We start from the raw sequence: 26,508 nt of genomic DNA on the forward strand, positions 1-26,508 counted from the left end.
AACTGAAGTCATATATACAAAAGAAATCTAAAACCACTTGTGAATTTCATTTATGTTTCTGGGGTATAGAAATTATTTAAACACATAGATAGAAGATATAGGAATTGTTAAGTGTTTTGTTTTTGTACACTCACATAAACGCAAAGGTATATGAGAAAACATGCTCCTAGATATAGTTCAAAATTGATACTTAACAACTATCCCTATGTAGTTATAGCCACTAAACTGTAGTATTAATATAAATTATATTAGAACACATCTTTACTTTTACTTCTTTGTTAGCATAGTAATTTCTTTCTCTAAAAAGTAATTTATATTCATTTTTAAAATTTTTTTTATGTGAATTGCTGTTTGGCCTGCATGTATGTCATTGTGAGAGAGTCAGACCCACTGAAATTGGATGATTACAAATGGTTGTGAGCTGCCATGTGGGTGCTGGGAACTGACCCACGACCTCTGGAAGAACAGCCAAACGCTCTTAACTGCTGAGCCATCTCTCCAGCCAGGATATAGGATCATAGTAATTTCTGAATTGGTAAAATTCAACTATATTGTGGAAATTTGATATTTATTATAACACAAATAAAAAACGTAGTTGAGTAGAAACAGAAAGCAAGATGGTTAAGGTTGGTTTGGGTCGCGATTTATCACAGCAACAGAAAATCCTTAGGCCGCAAATGGTACCAGAGTCGTGGAGTGTTGCCAACAGTGTTTTGAGAAGATCTGCAGATGGGCGTTGAAACGTGGGGCTAGCAAAGCATTGGGTGCTGAGAGCTGAAGGAGCTGTTTTCGCGAGGACATAGAAGACAGTGCAGAGGGCACTGCAGGTTCGTGCAGTCTCACTTGAGAAGTTTCAGAGCGGAGCAAAGACTATCTATCAGGGTCATCTATGTGATGATTTGAATGGAGAACCACTAAAATAAAGCCTTTGCCTCGCTGGGGACAACTGCTTCCTGTCAGCTAGGGCCAAGGAATCAGCTGAGGTTAAGAAGAGGCCAGCATCATTGAGGTGAAAATTCAATGTATTTCCTCAGGGAATTCTCTTTCAGTCACACCTCTGAGGTAGAGAGAGATTACGTAAAGGCAGCACACCTCTGAGGTTACAAGATCCTGGGGCAGCCCCAGCTGAGAAACACTGAGCTTCTCAGGTGAGTGGCTTTAACTAAATTTTACAGGATGAGCGACTACCCATGGGCATTGCTAAAACAATGCCTGGAGTTGCGTTGTGCCTGCCTCTGTGGTCCCATGCTGGGATATTTAGTACTCTGGGACAAAGACTCTGATAAAGGAGACCCCTCTTTCACTGTTTCTGTAACACTGGGGGAGGTTTCTCTATTATGGTTTTAGATTAAGGGGTCTACATTTGATTCTGCTGGGCTAAGCTTCCCAGCTCAATCAACGATGTATATGTTTGGTTGCAAGCAACGACAAAGAAGATAGCCAAAATGCAACAGATTCCATTATCAGTCATTTTATCAGCTTGTGAAGAGCTCCAAGAACTAGGCCATGTCTAATTTACTTCATGGACAAATCAAGGTTCCAAGGAGGGGATTTCATCTTTGAGCCACCATGAGCTCACGTACCTTCTCCCCTTTCAGAAACGTAATCCGTGAAGAGTCTGTGTTTCTTCTCTCTTCGAAGTCCTCCATGACCTGAGCGGAGTGGCTCTGAGTGTAACACCTCACTGAGGACTCGTAGCTCAGGTCCCCGCTCCGGATGATGGGAATGTGCAGGACACCCTCCTTTTCCTTCACTAGAAGCAAATCCTTGGAAAACTGCATGCTGGGAACTGGGCAAGAGATGAGGAGATGAAGGCCTTGTCAGTGGGAGAGAGAAGAGGCAGCAACCACAGCGGCGCTCCGTAGAAGGCCACCCGGGATACCAAAGTGCTAAGGGACTCTCAAGCATGGCTGTTATCCCTGGGACACAGTCACTGTTGCTACGATGAGTGTGCGTCCGATGACCTAGACTTTGTACCTATCTTTGCTCAACTTCAGAATGCAGCTATCACCTCCAATACAAACAGGGAAGACACACAAAGAATATGATAATGATTTGGATACAACACATAGCCACTTGCCGCCTATGGATACAATAAGGAAAAACAACACACGGTTGATGACAACGTATGGCCCGTCACATAGGTCCTGAGGTCAGGGAGACACCAGGGCAGAGTGGAAATGTTAGCAAAGAAAAACAAACAACGACAAGCAGGCTTAATCTATTTAAAGGACTTCAAATTTTTTGTGGTTGTTGCTGCCAGATGTTATATAAAAATTAAGCTTGAGAGCCCGGTGGTGGTGGTACACACCTTTGATCCCAGCATTAGGAAGACAGAGGCAGGTGGATCTATGAGTTCGAGGCCAGCCTGGTGTACAGAGCAAGTTACAGGATGGCTGGAGCTGCACAAAGAAACCCTGTCCCCCACCTCCCAAAAAAAAAGTACAAAAAGAAAAGAAAAAGATTAAGTCAGACATCTAGACTTCTCTCCTAAATTAAAAATGAGAACAGTAAATACAATACTACAAAGAAATTCCATACAGGCCAAAACTATTTAGACCAAACAAGATATATGGATAGGGTGAATTTCAATGACTGTGAGTGAACCGTGGCCAGTGCTATGGAGTTTGTTTGAAATGTGATGACCTAATTTGACTTTAGGAATGAATCCTGTGAATGGTGATGGGAAACAAAGGAATTAGAGGGAACAGACTTGACTTTCCCCACTGCTTGCATGACAAAGGGTGAATCACTGAGGCTTTCTGAATGTTGGGCATTTAAACTTGCAGAGCAAAACATGAGTATCTCACAGGACAGCTGAGAGGGCTGGCTTTCAGAGCACAGACGTGATATTCAGTGTGGCACAAGGCTCACAGGAATTGCTCCAATTTGATAGGTGGAATGTAGTTTGGGTTGCATGTGCCCCGTAGCCTCATGCTCCTCCATCCAGGCAATCCTTTTGCTCTCTGCTGGCTCAGTGCCCACTGTGATGCTCTACACTGAAACATTTCCCCAAGTCCAGCATTTGGCTGATGGCTGGTTATTCATTTCTCCACGAGCAATGTGAGGAGGTATCAGATGTCAAAGACTCCTGAGGTGCATCTCATGCTCAGAGCCGTAGGAAAGCGACCTTAATGCTGTCATTACTTCTTGGCTGCCTTCTGCATGTGCCCTGCCAAACTTCAAAGAGAGGGGTTCCCGGAGAAGTTCACCCCTCTGCAAATCCATACCTAGAAAGTCCTGTTCGCCTTCAACTGACTCTGTCTTAGAAGGGTTGGATGCCTCGAGAACCAATCAATCCTCTTGTCAGAACTGAGCCTACTAGTTATTAGTGATGACCCCATAAAGAGACAGAAGACACCTTCCCAAACAATATCACTCCAAAGTGAAAATTAGTGACTGCATCATAACAACGTAGGGGCCTGTCATTCAGTGTAAGCTGTACTGGAACACCATCGGTCCTATGTTGCCAAGGGAGAACGAAACAAATAAGGAAGCTGTGCTTCAGATGGGTTTTGTGGCTCGTCTGGCTTGCCTCAAGTCAGATCAGAAAGCTAAGGGCTGAACTGGCAATGTTTTCCCGTGCATTAACCAACCCCAGATTCTTTAGAGCTGTGAAGACTTTTCTTCCCCCATCTTTGACAAGATATTCACTCTCACTCTCGTGGGGGTTGGAGGGATGGACACTTCTCACTGCCTGCATTGGAAAAAAAAATGCCCTGTCTTTCAGAAAGCCCCGGTCAGCGGGAGGTTGGCCAGAGACAATACAAGACAGCAAGGTGAACATGGAGCAGGCTGTGCGCTGTGCTGGTGGTGTAGGTCATGCTTTGTGCTCAGGATTCATGAATATTGATTTCATTGTGTCAATGGCTTTGCAGGGCAGCGCCGTCCTGGGAAGATACAGCACCAGCCAGGAGAATGGCTTTTTCAGGAGCACAGGGGCTCTCTGTACCAATAGGATGTACAGATATAAAAGAGGTGATTTCCCAAAGGCAGGTGGGCTCACAATGGGTATCACGCATTCATTGTTGAGCTCGCCTCTCTTAGCACATTTGTTGTATATGGCCAACATTTATTTGCAGAAGTCTCGCATCCAGAAATAAAGTGCAGGACTCTGTTCTCTGTTACTCCATAGCTGATACAACACTGAGCACAATATTCATGTGGATGCATAAAGTGTTCCACAGATGCTAGTATTCTGTTCGTCTTCTCGGTCAATGACAGAATTAACGAAATGTCAATGCCTGGGATGTGGCATCCTCTTTTCAGGCAATGGCTAAGTTGGAGACTTAGCAGAAATCTACCTCTCATTCTTTGGAATCAGTGAATCAGTACTACTCAGCTGTATACACAGAGTCCAGGGATGTCAATGGTTACAAGATCTTTCTTGTCTACCAAGAATACTCATGTGCACCTTAGAATCTTATTTTGGAAGAGGGAGATAAAAACAAGAAAACCTTCTTAAATGAGTTCCTTGGGTTATTTAGGGTCCCGAATCCAGCACAGAGGAAAACGATAAAAGTACCCGAGGTTGATTACATCAGAAAAATGAGCAATTACATCGGAAAGGTAAGAGCTGATTTCATTAGGTTGCTACCTGGGGGTGTGGGATGGGTGGGTGGCAGCCAACACTGCATGGGAGAAGGCAGTGGGGTGGGGCATGGAACCAATGATAGGACCCATGGGTTAGACTGGGTTTTGACGCTGGCTCATTATCTCTTCACAGGACCTCACACAAGCTAATCAAATCTCAGAGTACAACTTGAATGGCTACTGTGAAGGTCAGCTATAATATTTGTAAGATCCTTAAGTGTTTACAATGAATGGCCTCAGCAAAAATTATCGATCATAAGAAAGAGAGATGGCTAACATCAGAAAATATTGCTGACTACAACCGACCACTGAAGTAAGTTTGGGGATTCCTTTCCTGGAGATAAATTCTTGTCATAAAGCAAATGTGGTAGCCTTCCTAATAGATCGGAGACGTATTGTTTTGTATATCAAATTCCTAAGACTGCAACTCCAACACCTACTGATAAAATATTTGGGAATATTGAAAGACCTCTCCGTGTTCTTCAGAGTGTAATGGCGGTGTGTGTTGCCAGAGTCTGGCCGGTTCATATGATAAGTTGTAGACATGCCAAGAATAAATGAACACGCAATAAAATCCACTGTGTGTCTGGTGACAGGATTCATCTCAATGACATTCTGGGGAAAGTAAAACTTCAGAGATAGAAAGCAGATACACCGTGGCTAGGGCTTCAGTTATGGAAGGCGCTGCCTATGAAGGGCATGAGTAAATGGGAGTTTCTCAGCACCTTTATTATGGTAACATGTAAGTTATACTCGTGTGTGTGTGTGTGTGTGTGTGTGAATACACATATACGTACATATGAACACACGCACGTATTCCTCATGAAAAATAAAATAGCCAGAAGCTGGAAAGAACCCAGATGCCCTTCAACAGGGGAATGGATACAGAAAACGTGGTACATTTAGGCAATGGACTCAGCTATTAAAAGCAATGATTTCATGAAATTCATAGGCTAATGGATGGAACTAGAAAATATCACCCTGATCCCCCCACCACCACAAGCTCCCAGAGCCTAAACCACCAATCAAAGAGTACATATGGAGGGACCCATGGCTCCAGCTGCATAAGTAGCACAGGATGGACTTATTGGGCATCAGTGAGAGGAGAGGCCCTTGGCCCTGTGAAGGCTCAATGTCCCCGTGTAGGGGAAAGCCAGGGCGGGGAGATGGGAGAGTGGGTGGGGGAGCACACTCTAGAGGCAGGGGAAGGGGGAAAGAATGGGGGACTCCAGAGGGGAAATCGAGATAGGGGATAACATTTGAAATGTAAGTAAAAGGAAATATCCAATAAAAGAAGACTTTTAATAAAAGAAATAATCTCTCTAGTTCTTTAAAAAAAAAATGAACATGAAAAAGTTGGTAGAATGATTGTTTCCAGTGAGAGGGCCCAGATGATTGGGAGGCGGGGGTAGAAGGAAGATTAAATTTTCATAGTGTGTCTTTTTGCTATTTTCAGTTTTCACTACCATATACATGATTCTTTAAAGATGACTAAAATCATTGAAAATTATCCTGTGGCCCCTTTCCTCCTCTTTTAGTGGATGTTTCAACCCTGACTCTGCTGGGAGCCACTGGGGCTGCTGCTGATACTCCTCTTGGCTCAAGACTTGATCTCCAGCCTCTGGACCTACATACACATCCAGATGTTCTGGAAATTCTGATTTCCTCCCCTCCTTCCTGAGCAGCAGCTTTCCTGCTCGCCGCCCTCGCTTACTTAGGGTCTGTCTCCAGGGCAGACTGTATTTGGTCACACATGGCTTCCACTCACTTGTGCACACCGTTCTCACTCCTGTCACCCCTGTCAACATTAGTTCCCTGACTATAACTCTCACCAGTCCTTTCCTCATAACCATACACTGCTTCCCTTGCAAAGCCCTTTGGCCAGACCCAAGGCTCCAAAGGGCCTGCCTGGCTCATTCGTAACTTCCCATGCACGCCTCTACTCACCTGCTGTCTTGTTCAAAGCAGAGGTCAGCATTCCGGTTCCCCAACTACGAGTCTTTGAGTATGTACTTACCTCTCCATTTGTAACAGGCTTTCCTTTATTATCCATGGCTAACATCCTATCATACCTGAAGACTTGCTATACCAGACATAGAACTTCTCAAGTAGAGGGCTACTGTTTACCCATCTCTCTGCACTTCGCAGGTATGGGCGACATGAGTGGCTGTCTCCTCTCTGTCTATGCAAGTGTACGTGCATGCCTTCGTACATGCATATGCATGCATACATATTCCACGAATGAAAATATGAACTGGATATAATGTAAGATGCACGGAACTTAAAGCATTCCCAGTCTCTTACCATCCTGGAATGTGTCATTAATTGCAATGACAGCCTGCGAGGGCTTGGTCAGCTCGGCTCCTTGTGCTGAGCTGAGGAAAACCACAAATGTCTCCAGCCCTTCGATTACTGGGTATTGTGTGTCGTCCAAGATAGTCAAAGTGCAGTACTGGGGGAGAGATGGAAACAAACTTCAGAGAAGGCTCAGTGCCCAGCGTTGGCATCTTTCTTTGTGGCCATAAAGTGATGATTTTGTCTTTAAATTCATAACACGATCATCTCATTAGCATGTTTTTACAGTTTCTATTCTAAACTTGCACGGTTGGATTTGTGATGGTAAAAAGACATCACTTGGAGAGCTTTGCAGACGTTTGCGTGTGTGAGTGTTATGTCTGTGTGTGTGTGCTCTCTCTCTCTCTCTCTCTCTGTATGTGCTGTGTGTGATGAGTGTGTGTGTGTCTGTGTGTGTGTGTGTGTGTGTGTGTGTGTGTGTGTGTGTGTGTTTATGTGTGTGTGTGTGTGTGGTGTGTGTGTGTATGTGTAGTGTGTGTGTGTGTGCTGTGTGTGTGTGTGTGTTTGTGTGTGTGTGTGTGTGTGTGTGGGTGGTGTTTGTGTGTGTGTGTGTGCTGTATGTGGGGTGTGTGTGTATGTATGTGTGTGTGAGAATGTGTGTGTATGTATGTGTGTGTGTGTGTTTGTGTGTGTGTGTGTGTGTGATGTGTGTGTGTGTATGTGTGTGTGTGTGTGTGTGTGTGTGGGTGTGTTTGTGTGTGTCTGTGTGTGTGTCTGTGTGTGTGTGTGTGTGTGTGTGTGTGTGTGTGTGTGTGTGTGTGCTGTGTGTGCTGTGTATGTGTGTGTGGATGTGTGTGTGTGTGTGTGTGTGTGTGTGTGTGTGTGTGTGTGTGTGTGTGTGTGTGTGTGTGTGTGTGTGTGTGTGTGTGTGTGTGTGTGTGTGTGTGTGTGTGTGTGTGTGTGTGTGTGTGTGTGTATGTGAGAGAGAGAGAGAGAGAGAGAGAGAGAGAGAGAGAGGACAGTATGTAGACAGTATGTTTCCTTCCCACGTGGGTCCTGAAAATCAAACTCAGGCCATCAGTCTCAGATGTCTTTCTAAGGTAAGGACTGAAAGGTTATGAAGAGCTTTCAATGTTTTGAAGAGACTCAGAAAACAGGCAGAAACTACCCTAGCGACATCATTTAGAGAGAGTCTAAATCGGATCTCTCCACAGGGTCCCTCCTCTTGAGAATCTCACAGAAGAGGGGGCAGAAAGACTGTAGGAGTCAGAGGGGATAAAGACAACAGGAAAACACAGACCACTGAATCAACCAAGCAGGGCCCATGCGGGCTCACAGAGACTGCAGCAGCAAGCACAGGGCCTAGGGGGGTTTGCATCAGGTCCTCTGCATAACAGCAGTGGCTGTTAGCTTGGTGGTTTTGTGGACTCCTAACTGTAGGATCAGGGGAGTCTCTAACTCTTTGCCTGCTGTTGGGTTGCCGTGTGGGCCTGGCTGTGAGGCCTTTTGTCTTGTCTTCTTGCATCTTGTTTTGTCACCTTTAGTTCTTGTCTCTCACAGGCCACCTCTTTTTTGATGGGAGATGGAGTGGGGATTGAATCTGGGGGAGAGGGGTGCTGAGAGGATCTTGGAGGAGTGGAGGGAGGGGAAACTGAGGCCAGGATATATTGTGTGAGAGAAGAATCTGTTTTCAATTTGAAAGAAAAAAAAAAGAAACAGAAACCACACTAGCAACCAAGGGATTTATGACTTTGAGGCACTTCGGCTGCTGGGGACTCACCTGCTCAGTGACACCTGGCCCAAATTCCACCTTCCTTGAGCTGGGGACATAGTCGACTCCTGGAGTGGCAGACGCTGGGTCTGAGGGCCGTGTGGCACACCAGACAGATGTGAAGGTAGAAAGGTCAGTGCCATGGCGGATAACTGGGACCTTCACTGTGCCTGGATTACGGTAATAGACACATTTCATGTTCCAACTTGAGCCAAAACACCAGAGGGCGCCTCAGAGCCCCAGGCCAACAGTGGCAGGAACACAGTTTGTCTAATCCAACCTTATTGATGCTCCTCCAACCCCGCTCTGAACCGGGTTGAGAGGTGACACTGCTCCCTTTGACTGACTCTAAGGTCCAGAGGAGACTCATAGGAGGGTCTTAACCAGGGGGGCCCTGGAAAAATAGTCCTTGGAGGAAAGCAGGTGTCATATGCAGCTGAGGGAAGGCCCGCCACCAAGAAACATCTCAAACCTATTTAAGGAGGAAAAACCCTGAGATGAGAGCCTCAGCTGGAAAAGTCGGTAACGAGCTCAGGGACCCACAGGGCGCGGGGCTTCGTGTTCTTAATGGAATGTTTTTAACTGAGTTGATTTTCTTATTTTATCCAGCCGTGCACACATCATTACTTAAAGCATACGGCTTAGTATCCTAGGAACAAACTTCATCCTTCGGGCTACAGTGACACCATACTTGTAGTATCCTAAAGGTATTTAATTCTTTTCCCAGCCACAAAGAAAAGTTGGCTTGAGAATCCCACCGAACAACATATTCTCCTAATGATATATGAGGCAACATATAGTCATATCAGGGTCCTTGGTAAAGGTAAGACGAAAGGATAGAAAAACAAGGTTCCGAACCAGGCTCTGTGATTGTGCTTGCTGGGCAATCTCTCCTGTTTTGTTGTGTTTGCATGAAGGTTTTTAGAGACTTACTCACTTGTTTTCATTTTAACTGTAGGGATGTTTGGTCCGCATGTATGGATGTGCACCACATGCGTGGCTGGCCCATAAAGGCCAGAAGAGGGTGCTGGATCCCCTGGAACTCGAGCTGCCCTGTGGATTCTGGGAAGTAAACCTGGTCCCTCTTTAAAAGCAAGAGTGTTCTCAAAGATCGGGTCACGTCTCTAGCCTTTAGGTGAATAAACTCCGATCATTTGTTTAACTTCTCTGGGCCTCAGTCTGTTTTTCTATGTAATCCACTGAAGATCAGTAAGAATGCACAGAGCATACATGGCTTCGTGCTTGGCATTCAGTATGCGTTAAGACAAATGAGTTCTGGGAACTGGAAAGATGGCTCAGTGGTTAAGAGGGCTTACTGCTCACACAGAGGATCTTCGGTCGTCTCTGGCCTCTGAGGGACCTACATACCTAACACAAACACACACACACACACACACCCCTAATCTTTAAAAAGTGTTAGTTCCCAATACACTGCAGAACCCCTTCAAAGAGGTAGCAGACTTTGATCTTCAGTACAGTTACTATCTCCCTCTGCCGGAGGCACAGGATCAACTTTGAGATCCTTCAGAGCCACAAGAAGGGGCCTAGGCTCTAAAACAACACAGAGAAGAGACTCACCATGGACGCCACGGGGCTAACATATAAATGAAAATGCTCCATTGTGCTGACACTGAAACTTGGATGTTTGTTTCAGCAGCTAACAGTGTACTCAGTAACTATCTGCATCCTCAAAGAATCTGACTGTGCAAACCAAAACGCTTAGCACCAAAACATCCTCCAGGTCAGACCCTGAAGCTGGCTCCAAGTCAGTCATTCCTCTGCCTTTAACAATTGGAGCAAGCACAGCGGACAGGATTCTCCATTTTCACTACCTCGAATTGTTGATCTTGATGCCCGGCAACATATACTGCTCAAGACCGACAATATTGCCACTAAGGAATGACATTCTCCGTGCCTTAAGGACATGGTCAAACATAAAAGGACCTGGGATAAAGGATCAGGAGATGGTTCATAGAAACCCCGAGAGGCTCTTCTCCGTTACCTGCATCCTCACTGATGGTGAAAGCTGTGTTGCCCAGGGAGACAGTTGAGGCATCATTGGGACCACTAATGAGGACCTTGGCCACTGCCAGCCTTCCAATGCGGGCATTGTTGGAAGCATCAGCCAGGGCTATCTCAAACTCCTCTTCCTCCTCATACTCGCTGTCATCGATAACCATCACATCACATGTGGACGTGGTGACACCGGGTCCCAGTAGCACACGACTCTCAGCAGACCTCCCTCTGGACTTGAAGTCGGATCCTGACTCCAGAGCATAGAGGCTGCTTCCCATGGCTGACTTCGGAACCGTGTAGCAAATGGCAGACACCGCGCTGCTTGGGTCTCCTGCAGGGCAAGAGAGGCAAAGCCAGTGAATGAGCGTTCCTCGGATGTTACGATTTCTAGTGACTTAATGAGCTTTTCCCTCTGACTGTTTCCATCACTGTTTCTGCTCGGACTCTGACAGGCGACCTTCCTGAAATGCAGTTTCTATTAAGCCTGGGGTATAAACCGCTTGAGGATTTAGTATACCCCAGATACTTCTCCCAAATGATTTAGAATGGATTTCCTATTCTGTAGATTTTGTGCTCTGTTAATTCACAAGACTCATTGCCCACCATCTAGGGCCACAGCGGGTGGAAGATAAGAGGCATATTCGGTACTCTAAGTAGCGAAGCAATTGTGTCCTGACGTTAGTGTGATGAGCTCAGTTCACTGCCTTCCTGAAGAAACTTCTGCACTTTAATTCCCCGAGAGACACAAGCTTGTTTAAGAAAGGAAAGAAGAAACGCTACAAAAATGATATAGAATAATGTAAATCGATATAAGATTACAATCAACTGTCTTCATTAGTGCTGCCATAGCCTTTGGCAACAACTTGCTGTAGGCCTGGTGTGGCGGCCCAGGGCCATCAGTGGGGCTTGCCTATCATCCAAGTGGTATTTACTAAGGTTTTGTGCTATCCAAAGTATTTATTTCACTAATACCCTGTCAGCAGATTCGATACAGAAAACCAACACTTTCATTTACATCCAAGTGGTCTTGAACGGATTTCACCCCTGTGCACTTAGAGATGCACATATTGCACAGTCATAAACCCATAAAACCTTTATTTTAAATGTCCAGCCTTCAAATATTACCCTTTATTTCCCAAAGGGAGAATATTTTTCATCTGAACATTATACTTAACATCCAGGTAGGGAAATCTCTAAGTATATGCTCTTCCTTCCAAAACCTGAGATTTGTACAAATACAACTTCTCTCCTCCATCATAGTTGGTAAATAATTTATGGAGTGGGCGATTGATTAAAAAGGCCGAGTTAATGAATAATTTGTAAGGCTGAATCTAACTAGTCCACACTTCACCTTCGAGAATAAATGGTGCTCTAACTACGTGCGCTGAGAAAGAGAGACCCCGAGAAGGCCCCATTTGGGTGGCGACTCAACGTTATAGTTGTTCTGGGATTCAGTGCGTTAATAGATTCAAAAGTATACAAAGGAGTTAATGTGAAGCTTAAGCACTCAGTACACAGAAGAGACTCAATGGATGTCAGTCATTACCACAGATCCTTGTCACCCAGGGCAACAACAGACCTTGTCTCTTGATGGGTGCAAACAGAAACCCAGCGCTCTCGTTGACCCGGTAGGTCTTCTTATCGAACTCTAATGTGGGCTCATCCTCAGTGTCATTGATAATGACCTTCGCCTGGGTGAACTCTCCCAGCAGGGCATAGGCCGGCATGCTGAGCTCCACGGTGAAACTTTCGATATTCTCAAATACGTCATCATCGTTGATGACAATGGTGCAGGACTTTGTGTCCTCTCGTTCGTCAAACTGCACCTGTCACAAAAGAAGCAAAAGGAGTTAAACCGTGCGTCACCTCAGCATCCCCTGGTCAGTCCCTCAGGAGTATTGAAAAGAGAAAAGAGTGCCCAACCTGAGCTGGCAAAGAACTGCATATTGTCTTTGAGTTCCTCCATCCTTCCCTCAATCCTGAATGTCCTGCCTGCAACACTCGGACCTCTCTCCCTGTTCTTCCTGGGCAGCTGAGGCTAACTTATTGCATAAGACTGTGAAGGGCAAAGCGCTATCTTACACCTAGTGACCTGTAACGTGGGTAAGAATTATTTGTGTTCTTTTTATTAACAATTATCATTTCTTTTCTCAGGGCTCTTTCTAACTGGGGGCAAATTTAGCCAGAAAAATCTCCAATTTTGGAGTATGAAGATCTGTATTTCAGGTGATGATTATCTCCCAAGTAGGTAAATTTATGAAAGTTGATGAACATCAGGTACTTAATCAATGCATAATAATAGTTCTTCTATACTATTACTAGGAAGACTAAATAAAGCTATCATGAGAGTGCTAAGATATTTTAAAGCAGTGCACAGCAGAGACATATCATCACTGCCAAGCCTATATTATGTATATAATTAAAAATTAACAGGAGAATCTTGTTGCACTGAATAATTGAGGTTGAGTTCATAAAATGTTACTTAACACACTAGGCTAATTTAACTTTATAGTTGGCTAAACCTTTTGCCATAAAATGGACTGGAACTATAATACGAATGCATTTAGCAGGTACAATCCAGAGAAGGTATTTTGTGTGCACACAACTAAGTGCAATGAGAATTGTCCTGGTTATATCCTTCTCTGAAAAATGAATGAATGAATGAATGAATGAATGAATGAATGAAATGAAAAAGAGAAGAGACAGAGGCAGAGACAGAGGAGGAGGATGAACTGCTCAAGCAGAAAGGAGAGATAGGTACTTGTCCAAACTGGAGAAATGAGAAGTGGACCTGTCCTATTGTTTGTATAAACTGAGGTATTAAATATATATATATATATATATATATATATATATATATATATTTAGTTAGAAGCCCCTAAGGGACCCAGATCTGAAAAAACACAGAATTTAAATCAGGCACCATTATTAGCACATACCTAATCAACTGATCAAATTGAGCTTTTCCTAATCTCCGTATTTGAAAATGCCCCCAAGAAAGCAAAGCGCTCATTAGATTTCTGCTTAAGATCTGGAACACGCTGACAGCCCTTTGTCTTTTCTTGGAAAATGTGACATCCCATTTCTGAAGACTCTTTTATTTTCTCTGGTCTTTTCTATATCCCTATTGGACATAGAAGGCTTTTATTTAATCTAGCTGATTGCTGAACTCTGTGAAAGGACAAAGCCCGCTGTGCTTTACAGAGTTAACTTCTAAAATGAAATTGACTCGGAAAACAGAAGAAATAAATACCCATTAAATGCAAACCCTGTATCCTATAGGAGAAAGGTGTTAATTATCCAGCCCTACCCCTAATTCATGCTAAGTGTGCACTCTACCATTGACATCTACCCTGCTCTCCTCACTTCCCTCCCACTCTCCCTTTTCTTTCTCATTACCACCCTGCAGGTAAAAGAGATGACTTGGAAATTTCCCTGTAGCTTAGGCATAAAATGCCTCACACTCAACATGCCCAAGACAAAAATCCCAGCCCTAAACTTCAATAAACTCACTCTCCCTGACCATACTCTCATGGCAAGGGGCGGGATCATCCATGTCTGCCTCTAGCTTTGTCTCCGATCACTTCCTGTCAGTTTTACTATTTGAAGTCCTTCTCTTGTCCCCTCTCTCCTATTCTATCCCAAGAACTTTCCCACTGGTTTGCTTATGTACTCTCTTCCTGACCTCCAAGCAGAGAGAAGAGAGAAAGGGTGAGAACACCAAGAACAGAACACAATACGTTGCTGAGGTCTTGTCAGAAAGCAAAATATAAACACCCAGGAGCCAGATGACAATTTACGCACTGGTAGGCACTTCCATGTAGGTTAGTCACACTACAGAATAAAGAACTATGGGAGAGGAATATAGGGTGATTTCTTGAGGAGGCTGCTGATGGACAGGGACGTGCGTAAGGAGAGAGCATCACCAGAGGCTGCGGCCATGCTGAGGAACATGGTCCTTCCATACCTACCTGGCCAGCATACTCCACATAGTCCTGCTGTCCAGGACGAGAGCTGACCCTAGAGCTGGAGCTGGCTGTGCCTTGTTCCGTTCGACACAGGACGATGGCATACTGGTTCAGGTTTCCAGTCCTCTGCACCGTGACACTGACGGAGCCCGCCTTCTCGCTGACGTTATAGCTAAAGGCACACAAAAGTCAGGCTCTGGAAATCAGTCTTAGGGCTATGAAGATACCATTTGCTCAGTGCTTATCTCTGCTGTTTGGTCACAGGAGTCAGGCGTTTCAGAGGACAATCAACTTAGTACCTTCATGGAACATGCTTACCACCAAGTCACAGCCCCCATGAACAAGGATACTGGGGTTAAAGAATGCCACCTTTTCACTGTGGAGGAAAATAGAGTCACCCAAAACATTACACAGGAGCTACAAACTTCAGAGCTCAAAACACAAAGAGGTTGACAAACAACCTCTCCAAAGGATGCGGAGTCATCAGAAGAGGCCAGGGAGGTCTTAAGCATGAGGCAGTGGGGAACGTAGTTAGTGACTTGGCTTGGTGAGGAACACACTGGGCCGGGTCTGTAAGATGTGGACAATTGATCCAGGGTGGATTCTGAGCTTGAGGCTGGGAAACGAAGATGTGTAGACAGAATTTGATGACGTATGAGTACAGGCAGGGACCTCAGCCTATCTGTGGGATTTGTTCTGGCTGTGTCAAGAGGCGACTTCTTCTTAAGATCTTAATGTACAATGAGTAGGTTTGGAAAAGACACAGAAAGACAGCCATGAACCGGGCTTTGAATGCAGCCAATGAGGACAGCTGTTCATCCCGTTGTGTGTCTTGTTGCTTTGAGTGTTTTAGACAAAATGCCTTTGAAAGGGTGAACACCATTGCCAGTCACCGTGTCGTTCAGTCCATTACATATTAGAAATTTGCCAAGAAAAAGGGATCCCTCTTACTCAATTTATTTAATATTTGGAGGTGATATAATCAAGAGGCAACTAAAAAGGAAATCTCAAAACATGTATTTTGTGGGGTGATTCTAATTATCATGAGTATGGCTAAGAATGGGGAGTCTGTATTTAGGGGTCCTGGAAGTGAGATCATTTGTCCTACCCACACCAGAACTGTCAAGAACTTGGTGCTTTAGAAAAGCAAATCTTCAAAATGCTGATTTAAAAAGTGTTTATTCTAGAATAATAACCCAAGTTATACTTTACTTCAGAGAAACCAGGACCATGCCTGCGTATACCTTTACCAAACGACAACTCCTGGTTCTCTGTAAGTCTCTGGTAGATGAGGAAAATACCTTAAAGGGCCCACATGCCTGGTGTATAGCTTGCCACAAATGAAAGCATCCCTGGGAAAACACAACCTGAAGGTCTGTTTTCTACTTTCCCCATACATTCTACTGGACTACCTTCTGCAACCTGGAGATGGAGGCTAAAGTATTCCACAGAAGCACTGAAGGAGAATGGTTAACATTACTGGATTCCAGTTCTCGTCTTAAGGCTTTCTAGCTACATGACTAAGGGCAAGGAACTCTGCCTCTACCTGTCACGACTGCTTTGTTACTGTAGGGACAGGAAGAGAATCTCATAACTGCACAGCTGCAAGCAGATAAGATGAATTAAGCTGAGAACATAACCCCTTGGATATAGACTATATCACCCAATCAATATTTCATGCAATTATTTTAATCGACGTTATCACCACCGCCATCACTACCACTATCTTCAACAATAATGGTTGACGGGATCTGCCTTCTAAAGTGTTTCACTCTAAGTTCCTCTGCTTGCTGAATTTATTTTCCAATACATAGTATACAATAAAAGTGGTACCTGGTATATTTAAAGCTGATGAGAGACCAGTGGATATAGAAGATGTTGTCGCTGACCACATTGGGCTTACTGTCCTTCACCAGGAACTGAAAACTGTCCATCATTTTCTGGATCTTCTCCTCATACAACACGTAACGAATCAACCCCAAGTTCACGTGCTCTGTGAAAAAAAAAAAAAAAAGAGTTCTGGAATCCACTGTGAACTAGTGTGAAGGTGTAAGACGTTCTCATATTTCCTGGACTAACAAAGCGAGTCTAGTCTTCTAATGGGCTATAGGAACTCATTTTCAAAATTATAAAAAGTATAGTAGTCTTAAAAACAAATTATTCTTATTAGTTGCAAAGAAACATCTTTCATTTGTTTATTTTATATACCCATCTTTATATAAAGAATTCTTCTTTATGCTCTTGTAAAAGGAAACTCTCAGGGTCTGGACAGAAAGCACCCCAGAGAGTGAGTGTGTCTGTGGAGCATTGAAAGGCAAATTTGAAAGCTGACAGAGACAAGCTTTTGAGAATGGGGTGGGGAGGGAATGCAGAGTGTGGGACTTAGGGACCAGTTTTGTGTTACTACCCAATCACACCCATCACCAAAGGAGAAGGGCAACAAGCGTATATGAAACCACAAAACTACCTCCTTTGTGTTATTCGAAAAGGAAAATATTTCTATCGAAAAGCTTACATACACAGGACCTTGGCTAGAAATGTTTTTAAAAACTGTCATCATCCTTAGAGAATAAAATGGTAAATTTCCTAAGATTCCAAATCTTTCATTCTGGCAGCTGCTTTGTTGTGGTCTTAAAAGAAAACCAGGCAGAGCTGGGGAGATGGCCGAGCAGAGACAGACACTGGCTGCTCTTCCAGAGGACGAGGGCTCAATTCCCAGCAACCACACGGCAGCTCACAGCTGTCTGCAACTCCAGGATCAGACACCCTCACACAGACATACATGCAGACAAAACACCAGTGCACATTGAATAAAACAAACAAACAAATAAATTATATTAAAAAAAAAAAACCTCAAGCAGTCCCACATATCCTTCCCCAAATCTCTAGATTAACTCAAGGGCAGGAGGCACGGTGAGGATGGGCTTCTCTGGTTTAGAGTGACCAGAAGAAATTTAGAAAAAGTAAAACGTGCAAGTTGCGTGGTTAGACACGAGAAATTCCATCTGTAAAAAAGCAGCAGGAAGTGACCGTGGCAAAAATATGGGAGAGCAGCATTTGAACATGTCTCCCCTTTCTAGGTTCCTAAGAACACACCCTGGGTGAAGGTGGCCGCAACTCTGCCCGGCTGCAGCTTGTTCTCCACGTAACCATGCATGGGGCCTGTGGTGACCTCATAGATAAGCTGTGAGTCCTCGGTGTCTGGGTCCATGGTCAGCAGTTCCTTCTTGGTGATCAGGTTGGTTGCCTGGAATAGAAACCCATTAAAGTTAATTCCTGAGGTGGGAATTAAGCTGGGGCAAGACCCTCTGACTCAGATTTAATTCAGTTCCACGATGATTTACAGAGAGCATTTACTGCCCAGAAAAATCTGATAGGATGGGAGAGACCTGAGAGTGGAAACTATACCGGCCTCTGCCCTGGAAGTTTTCACAAAGAATCAAAAGCTTCCGCACAAGGTCAGTGGGGCAAGAGTTTGTGGATATAAGCAGGGATTTCAGTTCGGCTTTGAAAAAGGATTGGAACTCAGGAGGGATGATATAAAACACCAAAATGGCTGAGACTTATACCTTAGGAGAGTTGCTGAAAATCCTGAAGCTGATTAGGATATGCTGTACTCACTCAGTCAACGAAAAGTGAGGCGAGAAACCCGTGGAAAGAAAGAGTGTTGAGCTATATTCTCTGTTAGTGGGTTTAACCAGAGGAAGGCAGGGTGTTAGCCTTTGGATTTCATAAAGTAGAAGTTCTTGGTGACCTCACTATGCACTTAGTTACTGAGACAGGGTCTCATATGTAATGTAGGCTGGCCTCTAACTGGAATCCTCCTGCATCACTCTCTAAAGTGCTTGGTAGTTTAAATAGTGGTGTGCCGCTACCTTTGGCCATTGGAAACATTAGTAACCATTATTGGGAGAGAGGAGGGATGGGAAATAGACCTAAGTTGGCGAGAAAATAATGACTCCGAATATTGAAAAAAAAAATCAAACAGTATGTAAGAAGGATTCACACTGGGGTGAATGTGTGCATGAGTGTGGGCATGTGAGACTGCCTGGGTATGTGTATGCATGCAGAGGTCAGAGATCCATGTCTATCTAGTGTCTTCGTTGGTTGCTTCCCACCTTGTTTTGTGGCACAGAATCTCTTGCTGAACCTGAACCAGGCATGCTGGGTTGGCTTTGCAGTGAGCTGCAGGGATCTGCTCGCCCTGTGCCTCCAGCATTGAGGTTATATTAGCACGTACCAGTGTGCACACGGGAGCTGGGGCCCTACACCTATCTCTCCAAGCCTGTGTGGGAAATGCTTTATTGACTGAGCCATCTATTCAACTCCATCGTATTTATTTCGAGAAGCCCAACAGTTCAATACCTAGGCCCACAGCTATCTAATGAGCTCCAGGAGGATGAAAAGTCACAGCACAGGGAGAATGTCACTGGTCACCATTCTAAAACGGGAGGCAGAAATGTACGTGGGTTAGTGCTGATGCGGGTTTAGTGAGGATTTGCTATCACCCCAAAATGATGAGATGTATCTTAAAACGATCCACTGGGAACTAGGAGACGGGGAAGAAATCTCTGGAGTAGAAGCCCTCTGAGGAAGACCGCCTACCAAGATATCTGCTCCTTCCTTACCCAGGGCAAGCATTTAATGTTCTTTAAAGTCCATTCTCTCCCGTTAGAAGTTAACAGTTTTAGCTAAGCACCTGCTTGCCCAGCTTGAGACACGATTTCCCAGCTTCCTGTGAGACATCCGTGCTCATCTGACCAATTCTGTGCCGACAGAATATAAGTGGGATATGACACATTCAATCTCTGTGTCTCTTGTTGAATGAAAATGAAGTATCTTACCCTGGACTTCTGTTTTAGCCTTTCTTCTTAGGTGGGATACTCACTCGTTTCTGAAGAAATCTGTCTGTGCATCCAACAACAGGCGCTCAGCGATGGGTGGCACCATCACAGTGAAGAGTGTACAGTACTACGGCCTTAACCACAGTCCTGGCCCAACACTTCCACATCACACGTGGTCCAAAAATAAGAAATGAATCCTCTTTATTTGACCTGATCTATTTTGGGGAATCTTTTCATAGCGTTGTAGGGTTATATTAATATAATGAGCTAACTGACCCTAATAATTTAATAAGTAGAGAATCCTAACCAAATTTTTGGGTGAGCTGCTATTCCATGATGAGGACTTAGCCTACCCTGAGCATTGAACAAAGGATATGGCAGGTGGGATATGACATACCTTGCCATCCATATACTCCAGCCACTGGAGCCCCAGGTTGGTGACAATTCTAGGGGTGCCGTCATCCACAGGGAGGATGTCCACAAGGAACTGCTGCGGGGCTGCTGTCATGATCTGCAGGGGAAAGAGAAGAACACTCGTCCTTGATGCTGGAGTTTCCCAGATGCTGTACCCAGACATCGCACTTCCCAAACTCTGTGTATATGTCAGAGACAAAGAGCAGCTAGCTTTCACCTCCTATCACAACTGGCACTCAGACCTCAGGGAGAGTGGTGGCTGACAGGATAAGTCTAACATGGACACAAACAAAAAGCAAGGGTTTCTTTGCTTGGCTCTTACGTGTGTGTGTGTGTGTGTGTGTGTGTGTGTGTGTGTGTGTGCATGCACATGTGTGCATTTGTGTGTATGTGTGAGTATATGCCTTTGTGAATGCATATGTATGTGCATATGTGTGCATATGTATGAGTGCATGCATGTTTGTGTGTCTGTGTCTGTGTCGTGTGATGCGTGTCTGTGTGCGGCATGGTGCATGTGTGTGTGTGTGTGTGTGTGTTAATATGGTATTATGCAACATTATTAAGGTTGGCCTTGTATTTCTGAGCTCAAGGAATCCTCCTGCCTCAATCCCCTGTTAGCTGGCACCACCAATATGTCCCATTGTGCTTGGGTATACGTATGTCTTCTTTAGTGGATGTCACAATGGTTAGATTTAGAACAATAAATATTCCATGTTTTCTCTCATGTAAGTGACAAGGAAGTAAAAAGAGGACCATGAGAGGAGAGGAATAGGTCTAGGAGGGGGATCAACAAGAAGGGTTGCTGGAATGCAGGTCAGTCACATGAAAGCAGAAGGTGGTGCCTTTGGGGAAAGAGAGGAAGCCAGGTAGGCCAGAGGGAAGTGTGAAAAAGAACGCAGTGGGAAAACACATGCACATGAAAGTGCTGGAAACCAATTACCCTGTACACAAATTTTAAAAATTAATTTCAAAGCCCTCCCATGCCTAAGATGAAGCAATGCACAGATCCTTTTCCTCTCAGTCTCTTGTGTTAAAGTTTTCTTGAGAGGCTGGCCAGCAGCACCATTAAAATGTTAATGCTGAAGGCTCCAGGTGGGGTCAGCTCAGACAGGGAGGGAAGCTTCTAAGGACAGAGGGTTTTTTTCTTTCCTTTTCTTTCCCTGGTTTTGTTCTGTTTGTTTTAAGGACAGTGCTCTCCCTGTGGGTAAGAGACAGAAAAAAAATCAAGAATTTAAGGGAATGAATGGTGAAAGGGCATTTACATTTTAATTCTATCCACAGAGAAAGACAGACCTGTGTATACACAGTATACTGTCTGGCTCTGAGTGTGTATGGATGCAACACAGAGCAGTGAGCTACCACCTTTTCAGTCTCCCACAAACGGAAACAAAGTTTCCGTTTCTTAAAATGGCATGGTACCTCAGAAGGCTTGCTCTGGCGTAGCTTTTTAAGAAGGTAGCCATGGCTGACATATCCTGATTTATGTTTCTCCTTTGCAAGTCAAGCTAATCAGAAGCAGTTACAGTGAGCAAGGACTAAGTGATAGCCTGCGGGTAATGCCACAGAAAAGCTAGAACAGAAGCATCCAAGGCAGAGGAATCTCAAAAGCCACCGCAGAAGTGATGACCAGCTCAGGATGACCTCCTATGTCTCTAAAGGACAAAGGATGATATCCTTTGCAGGACTGTAATCATCTACCACCTGGACAGAAACTCGCCGGGGGCGAGAAAGACGTTTCCTCTGTCTCGGAGGAATAGCAGGCTATGAGTACACTGCTCTCCAATACTGCTTCAGTGCAGCCAGACATAGGTATGTGGGGTCCGGGGTGTCCCAGAGATTCAGATAGTCCAGGGGAAGTTTATCGAATGGTGAGTCCGGTTAATGAACAAAGTACTGAGCAAATGGTGCCCAAGGCGGTGGATAAGGAGTTTTGCACACACACACACACACACACACACACACACACACACACACACACACACACACACACACACACACACGTAGAGCCCGAGGTCAACCTCAGGTATTGTTGCTCCGTAGCTAACCTGGGGATTGCTCATTAGAACAGGCTGTCTATCTCCCCAGTGCTGGGATCACAAGCACACGCCACCATGCTAAGCTTTTCACATCGGTTCTGGAGACTGAAAGCTGATTCTCATAGCCACATAACAAATACTTCCAAACCGAATCATCTCCCCAGCTCCTGTCCCTCAACTGTGGAGGGAGAAAGCCTGGGAAGTTGCTCAACCTCAAAAGCGAATAGAATGCACAGGCCGATCCTAAAATGGAAATGAGGAAGATCAATGCAGAGGTCTTCGGATGTTTCCGTGGGTCCGCCATGGGGCAGAGGACCCCGTGTACTTAGGAGACGAGGTACCACTTCCATTTTATAGATAGGGGAGCTGAAGCGTTCAAAGGAACATGACTTGCTGAGACACTCAGCCAAGGGGCAGAGCCAGGTCTCAAACTGGTAAAAATCCCCTGAGAGTGAGAGACTCTCAGTGACTCTAGTTGGAATGAGGAGTCTTACGACAGACAGGGGGGCGGGATATGGAGGGAGGGAAGGAGAGAGGGGAAGAGAGAGAGGGAGGGAGGGAGGGAGGGAAGGAGAGAGGGGAAGAGAGGGAGGGAGAGAGAATATAGAGTCATGTGATATAGGAATATCAGATGGAATAAGAACTCAAAAATATAGGGCAACATTGATCATCACCCTGTCTTACTGGGGTCCACCAGCCATCAAACACTCTATCAGGATTGTCCCCTTTGGTGTTAGAAAAGCCACCAGAAGCTGCAATTATTGTGCCCATTTTATGGATGAACAACCAATACTTAAGAGAAATTACTTGTCCAGGGACAGTGCGCTTAATTTTAACAAAGAACTCAGTACTGTGCTACATGCAACAATCCCCGGGAGGCCTCTGGGGTGCTTTGCTAGGACTCTTCCTCCTCCACCGGCCCTCACCTCTTCTCCTCCTTCCTCAATGATAAAGAAGGGGTTGGTCCCATCAGAAACGGTAAAGGTAAATCGGTCTTTGAGGGAGTTGCTGCCGTCATGGCTATAGCTGACACGGTTCTGGTAGATGTCTTCCATAGTGAAGGAGGAGGTGAGCTGGTAGCGCTGGCCCCTGGCCGTTCTCTCGATGGTGCCATGGCGTGGGGGCTGCACAACGGTGAAGGTGATAGACTCAGCCTGCCAGGAGGAGACAAGCAAGGGGCAAGCTCGCAGAGTGCGCGATGGCCAGGAGCTGGTCTATGGAAACGTCAGCTACGGACTGCGATTTTTTTATTGATACCAACAAAGCTAGTGAGAGGAAACACCTTTCTTTATTAGGTTGTACCTATGTCTTAGAGCCTTCATTAGAACACTGAGCAATTACATTTGCTCTCCTCATGGTTCAAGCTGGACTAAAGGGAAATGGGAAGACTGGGAAGGCCTATTCCCTCTCTCCCTCCCTCCCTCTCTCTCTTTCTTCTCTGTCTCTGACTCCAATCAAGGGTCTAAGGTTGTAAACTCCCGCCATATTTTGTTTCCTTCAGAGCCAAGCCTTTAGCATCTAGAGAAAAGTCTATGATCCAGAGGATAATGGACATATGATGAGAGCATACGAGTAAGTGAAGGGAGCGGGGACACAAGAAGGGGGTACATAACCCTAATAGGTAAGTACAGCAGTAAGCTTTGTGCATGCTTGCCTAGTCAAGTCCATGAGCTAAATGCTTGACCCAGGCAACCTCTTGAGAGGAGAGCTTGGTCCTAATGAGCCACGTTTTTCTGGACAAAGCCTCGTCTTGGAGTTTGCTCAAACCATGATGACAACTTACCACAGTCTGGGTGTGAGAGGTGAAAACGGAAGAGAGGCACAGAGGGACAGAAAATGCCCATCCGCTTAAAGGCCATAAACACTGTGGGTAAAGTGCCACCTATTTTATTCTCTAGGGATAATAACACAATCCGGTACGTAAAGAGGGCTGTCACATGCAAGCCGAGGTGAGAGTGAATGAACTGAGGAATTCAGGATGAATTGAAAAAACAATTTGATCTCCAACTTGATTTTTCCCAGAGGGCCAAGGTGTCATCCATGTTTACATCTTTGGGGGGGGGGTTGTGCTACCTTCAGCAACGCGCACAACTCTCAGGGTGCATCACAGAAACAGCGGCTGCCAGTAGCTCTGCTTCTTCTCAGCCTGGGAGCTCAGGGGAGCCCCTTACCTCTGTGTCCACATCCACTGCCCTCAGCTCAAACTCTGTGATGGCCTTCCTCACACCCTCCTGCACACGCATGCCTCGGTTCTGCACAAGGGGCAGTGAATCATCCACAGGGTGAATCGTGATGGAGAAGGTCTGTGTCACCTAGAAGTAGTAACAGGTCATTGGGGTACCTTTCTCCAGTACCATCCTTGCTCTTGACATGCCTGGCTTCCAAGGAACCCTGGCATGAATCTTCTTGGGCTCAAGCCCATGGCTGTCAGGGGCTGCTCCTGCACTGTGGCTAAGAGCAGAAGATCACGATGATCTGGTATCTCCAGTGTTTGCCCACTCCCCTCAAAGGAGAACCGAAGCACTCAAGGATGGACGATTGGGCCTCTTACCTCATGCAAGCCATCGGACAGCACGAAGCTGAAGGCATCTGATAGTTTCCCGGTCCCACTAGAATGGACATATTGAACATTTCGTGAAGTCAGGTCAGCTTGGGTAAAGGAACTAATCTGGATGCCTAAGGAGAGGAGAAGAGAGGAAAAGAAGGGATGTCAAAAAAACTAGCCATCCCTCCAGGCCAGGGAGTTGTCAGAGTCTTCTGTATCTTGCACATAGGGTTGATGCTTTGTCCTTAGGGACCCTGTGCAATTTGTAGACTGTTTTTCTGTAACGATGTGTCCTTTGGTAGTATATGCTAACTTGATTACCAAGCCTTTTGTTTGCCATGGCAACAGCAGGTGTTCGATAGTGTTCTTCTTCTTTCTTATATGCAGCTAAAATTTCTGCATGGTATAAAGAGTCTTACTGTCTAGACTCTGTCCTATTTTCCATCCTCCCATCACTTTACAGTTGTTTTTTGCAACACTGCCCTAATTTTTAATATCATATGATGAGTTGCCCGCTGACCACTGGAGTTATGAGGCCTAACGATGCACAGAGTGCCCGTGGGATTGGCGAGTCATCTCAGCCTCTGTAGTTTTACTCAGCATCTTTCAAGTTCACTTGCTTTCAACTTTCAGGTCTCTGATCCTTGCTTCTCATATGCTATTTTAGCCAGGCAGGTAGTGATAAGATTTACTGCATGACTTTGGGGTTTGAACAATCATCCTATAGCAAGCTGAAAATGACTTAGAAAACAGTATCCTTTAATAACATGACATATAAAAAATCACTTAAAAATGTAAAATTTTAAACAATTTAAAAATAATTATGTTATTCTTCAAGCACACATTACCTCTGTTTTTAAATGCCTCAAATTTAGCAAATGAACCATCTAGAATCCTTGTTTGTATCTTAGGGATACAAGGATTTATGGTCAAGCATCAATTAAGACTAAGGCACACTGGGCTGAAATAGTTCTTGGGAGGTAGAGACCAGAAGATCAGCAGTTGAAGGTCATCCTCGGTAACATGCGGGTTTCAGGCTAGCCTTGACTACATGAGGAAAATTAAGTTGAATAAAGATGGGAGTGTAGTTCGGTGGTAGAATATTGACCCAGCATGCGTAAGGCCCTGCTTTTAGCCCTGGTACCCACACGAATAATAAAACGAGAGACTGATACAGCATCCCAGCTTTCTGATCCTGGGCGGCGAGACACCAATCTCGTTAATTTAGTCTTTGGTTCTGGCCTTGACATTCCCTTGCTGCTTCCTAAGAATTATTATTTTTCACTGTTAATCCTGGTAAAAAACCAGTATTGTTTTATAATAGATTCCACTTTGACTGATATCTGTTTAAGTGTGATATCAGTATCACGGGCTTTATCTTCAAGAGAGAGAGAGAGAGAGAGAAGGAAAAAAAAAATCAACAACCCACACTGCTTCCACTTGTGTCTTTATCATTTGAAATTTGTCACCCCGTTGTAAGAGCCTTCTGACTACCGGGGCATTAATTTTCTGATGAGGCATTTTATATTTCTGCACTGGCTACATCATTTCTTGACAGGAAAGAGATGCAGCTCCTGGCTTTGCAGCTTTGTCTTACGGTTGGACAGACGTCCATGCCATTCTTTAATAACTTTAATAACTCCAGAGATGACTCAGGGGCTTAGCGTGCTTGTGGTGCAAGTGTGGGGCCCTGAGTCTTGATGCCTATCACTCATGGGAAAGTCGGACATGGTGACACATATTTATAGCTAGGGTAGAGACGCATGGGGATGGAGATCAATGAAGCTCGCTGACCAGTTAGCCTAACTGCACTGAAGAGGTCAAGGCTCAGTGAAAGCCCCGTCTCAAGAAATGAGTAGAAAATGATCAAGGAAGACACATGACCTGGCTTCTGCACACACATGTGAGAAAGAGTATCTGCATGTATCTGCATACACAGGAACAAGTATATACACTTCACAGACAAACACAGACAAAATTAATAACTTCTCATGAGCTACACTGAGGAAATTATTTCTCTTTTTCC

The 26,508-nt window shown here is 44.9% G+C and overlaps 1 protein-coding gene across 1 annotated transcript in view; it reads right to left on the reverse strand.

The window, feature by feature from the left end:
* Positions 1 to 26,508, reverse strand: part of Fras1 (Fraser extracellular matrix complex subunit 1) — a 250,306-nt gene that overhangs the window by 32,872 nt on the left and 190,926 nt on the right. The window contains exons 47-58 of the mRNA XM_032916779.1: positions 24,489 to 24,613; positions 24,109 to 24,249; positions 22,864 to 23,091; positions 19,885 to 19,998; positions 17,740 to 17,890; positions 16,477 to 16,636; positions 14,647 to 14,815; positions 12,255 to 12,501; positions 10,662 to 11,006; positions 8,669 to 8,829; positions 6,898 to 7,045; positions 1,584 to 1,789 (exon numbers count right to left, since the gene is read on the reverse strand). Coding sequence (XP_032772670.1) covers positions 1,584 to 1,789; positions 6,898 to 7,045; positions 8,669 to 8,829; positions 10,662 to 11,006; positions 12,255 to 12,501; positions 14,647 to 14,815; positions 16,477 to 16,636; positions 17,740 to 17,890; positions 19,885 to 19,998; positions 22,864 to 23,091; positions 24,109 to 24,249; positions 24,489 to 24,613 — 2,195 coding nt within the window. The remainder of the gene's footprint in view (positions 1 to 1,583; positions 1,790 to 6,897; positions 7,046 to 8,668; positions 8,830 to 10,661; positions 11,007 to 12,254; positions 12,502 to 14,646; positions 14,816 to 16,476; positions 16,637 to 17,739; positions 17,891 to 19,884; positions 19,999 to 22,863; positions 23,092 to 24,108; positions 24,250 to 24,488; positions 24,614 to 26,508) is intronic.

This window comes from Rattus rattus, chromosome 11 (assembly GCF_011064425.1).
Source record: "Rattus rattus isolate New Zealand chromosome 11, Rrattus_CSIRO_v1, whole genome shotgun sequence".
Classification (NCBI taxonomy): domain Eukaryota; kingdom Metazoa; phylum Chordata; class Mammalia; order Rodentia; family Muridae; genus Rattus; species Rattus rattus.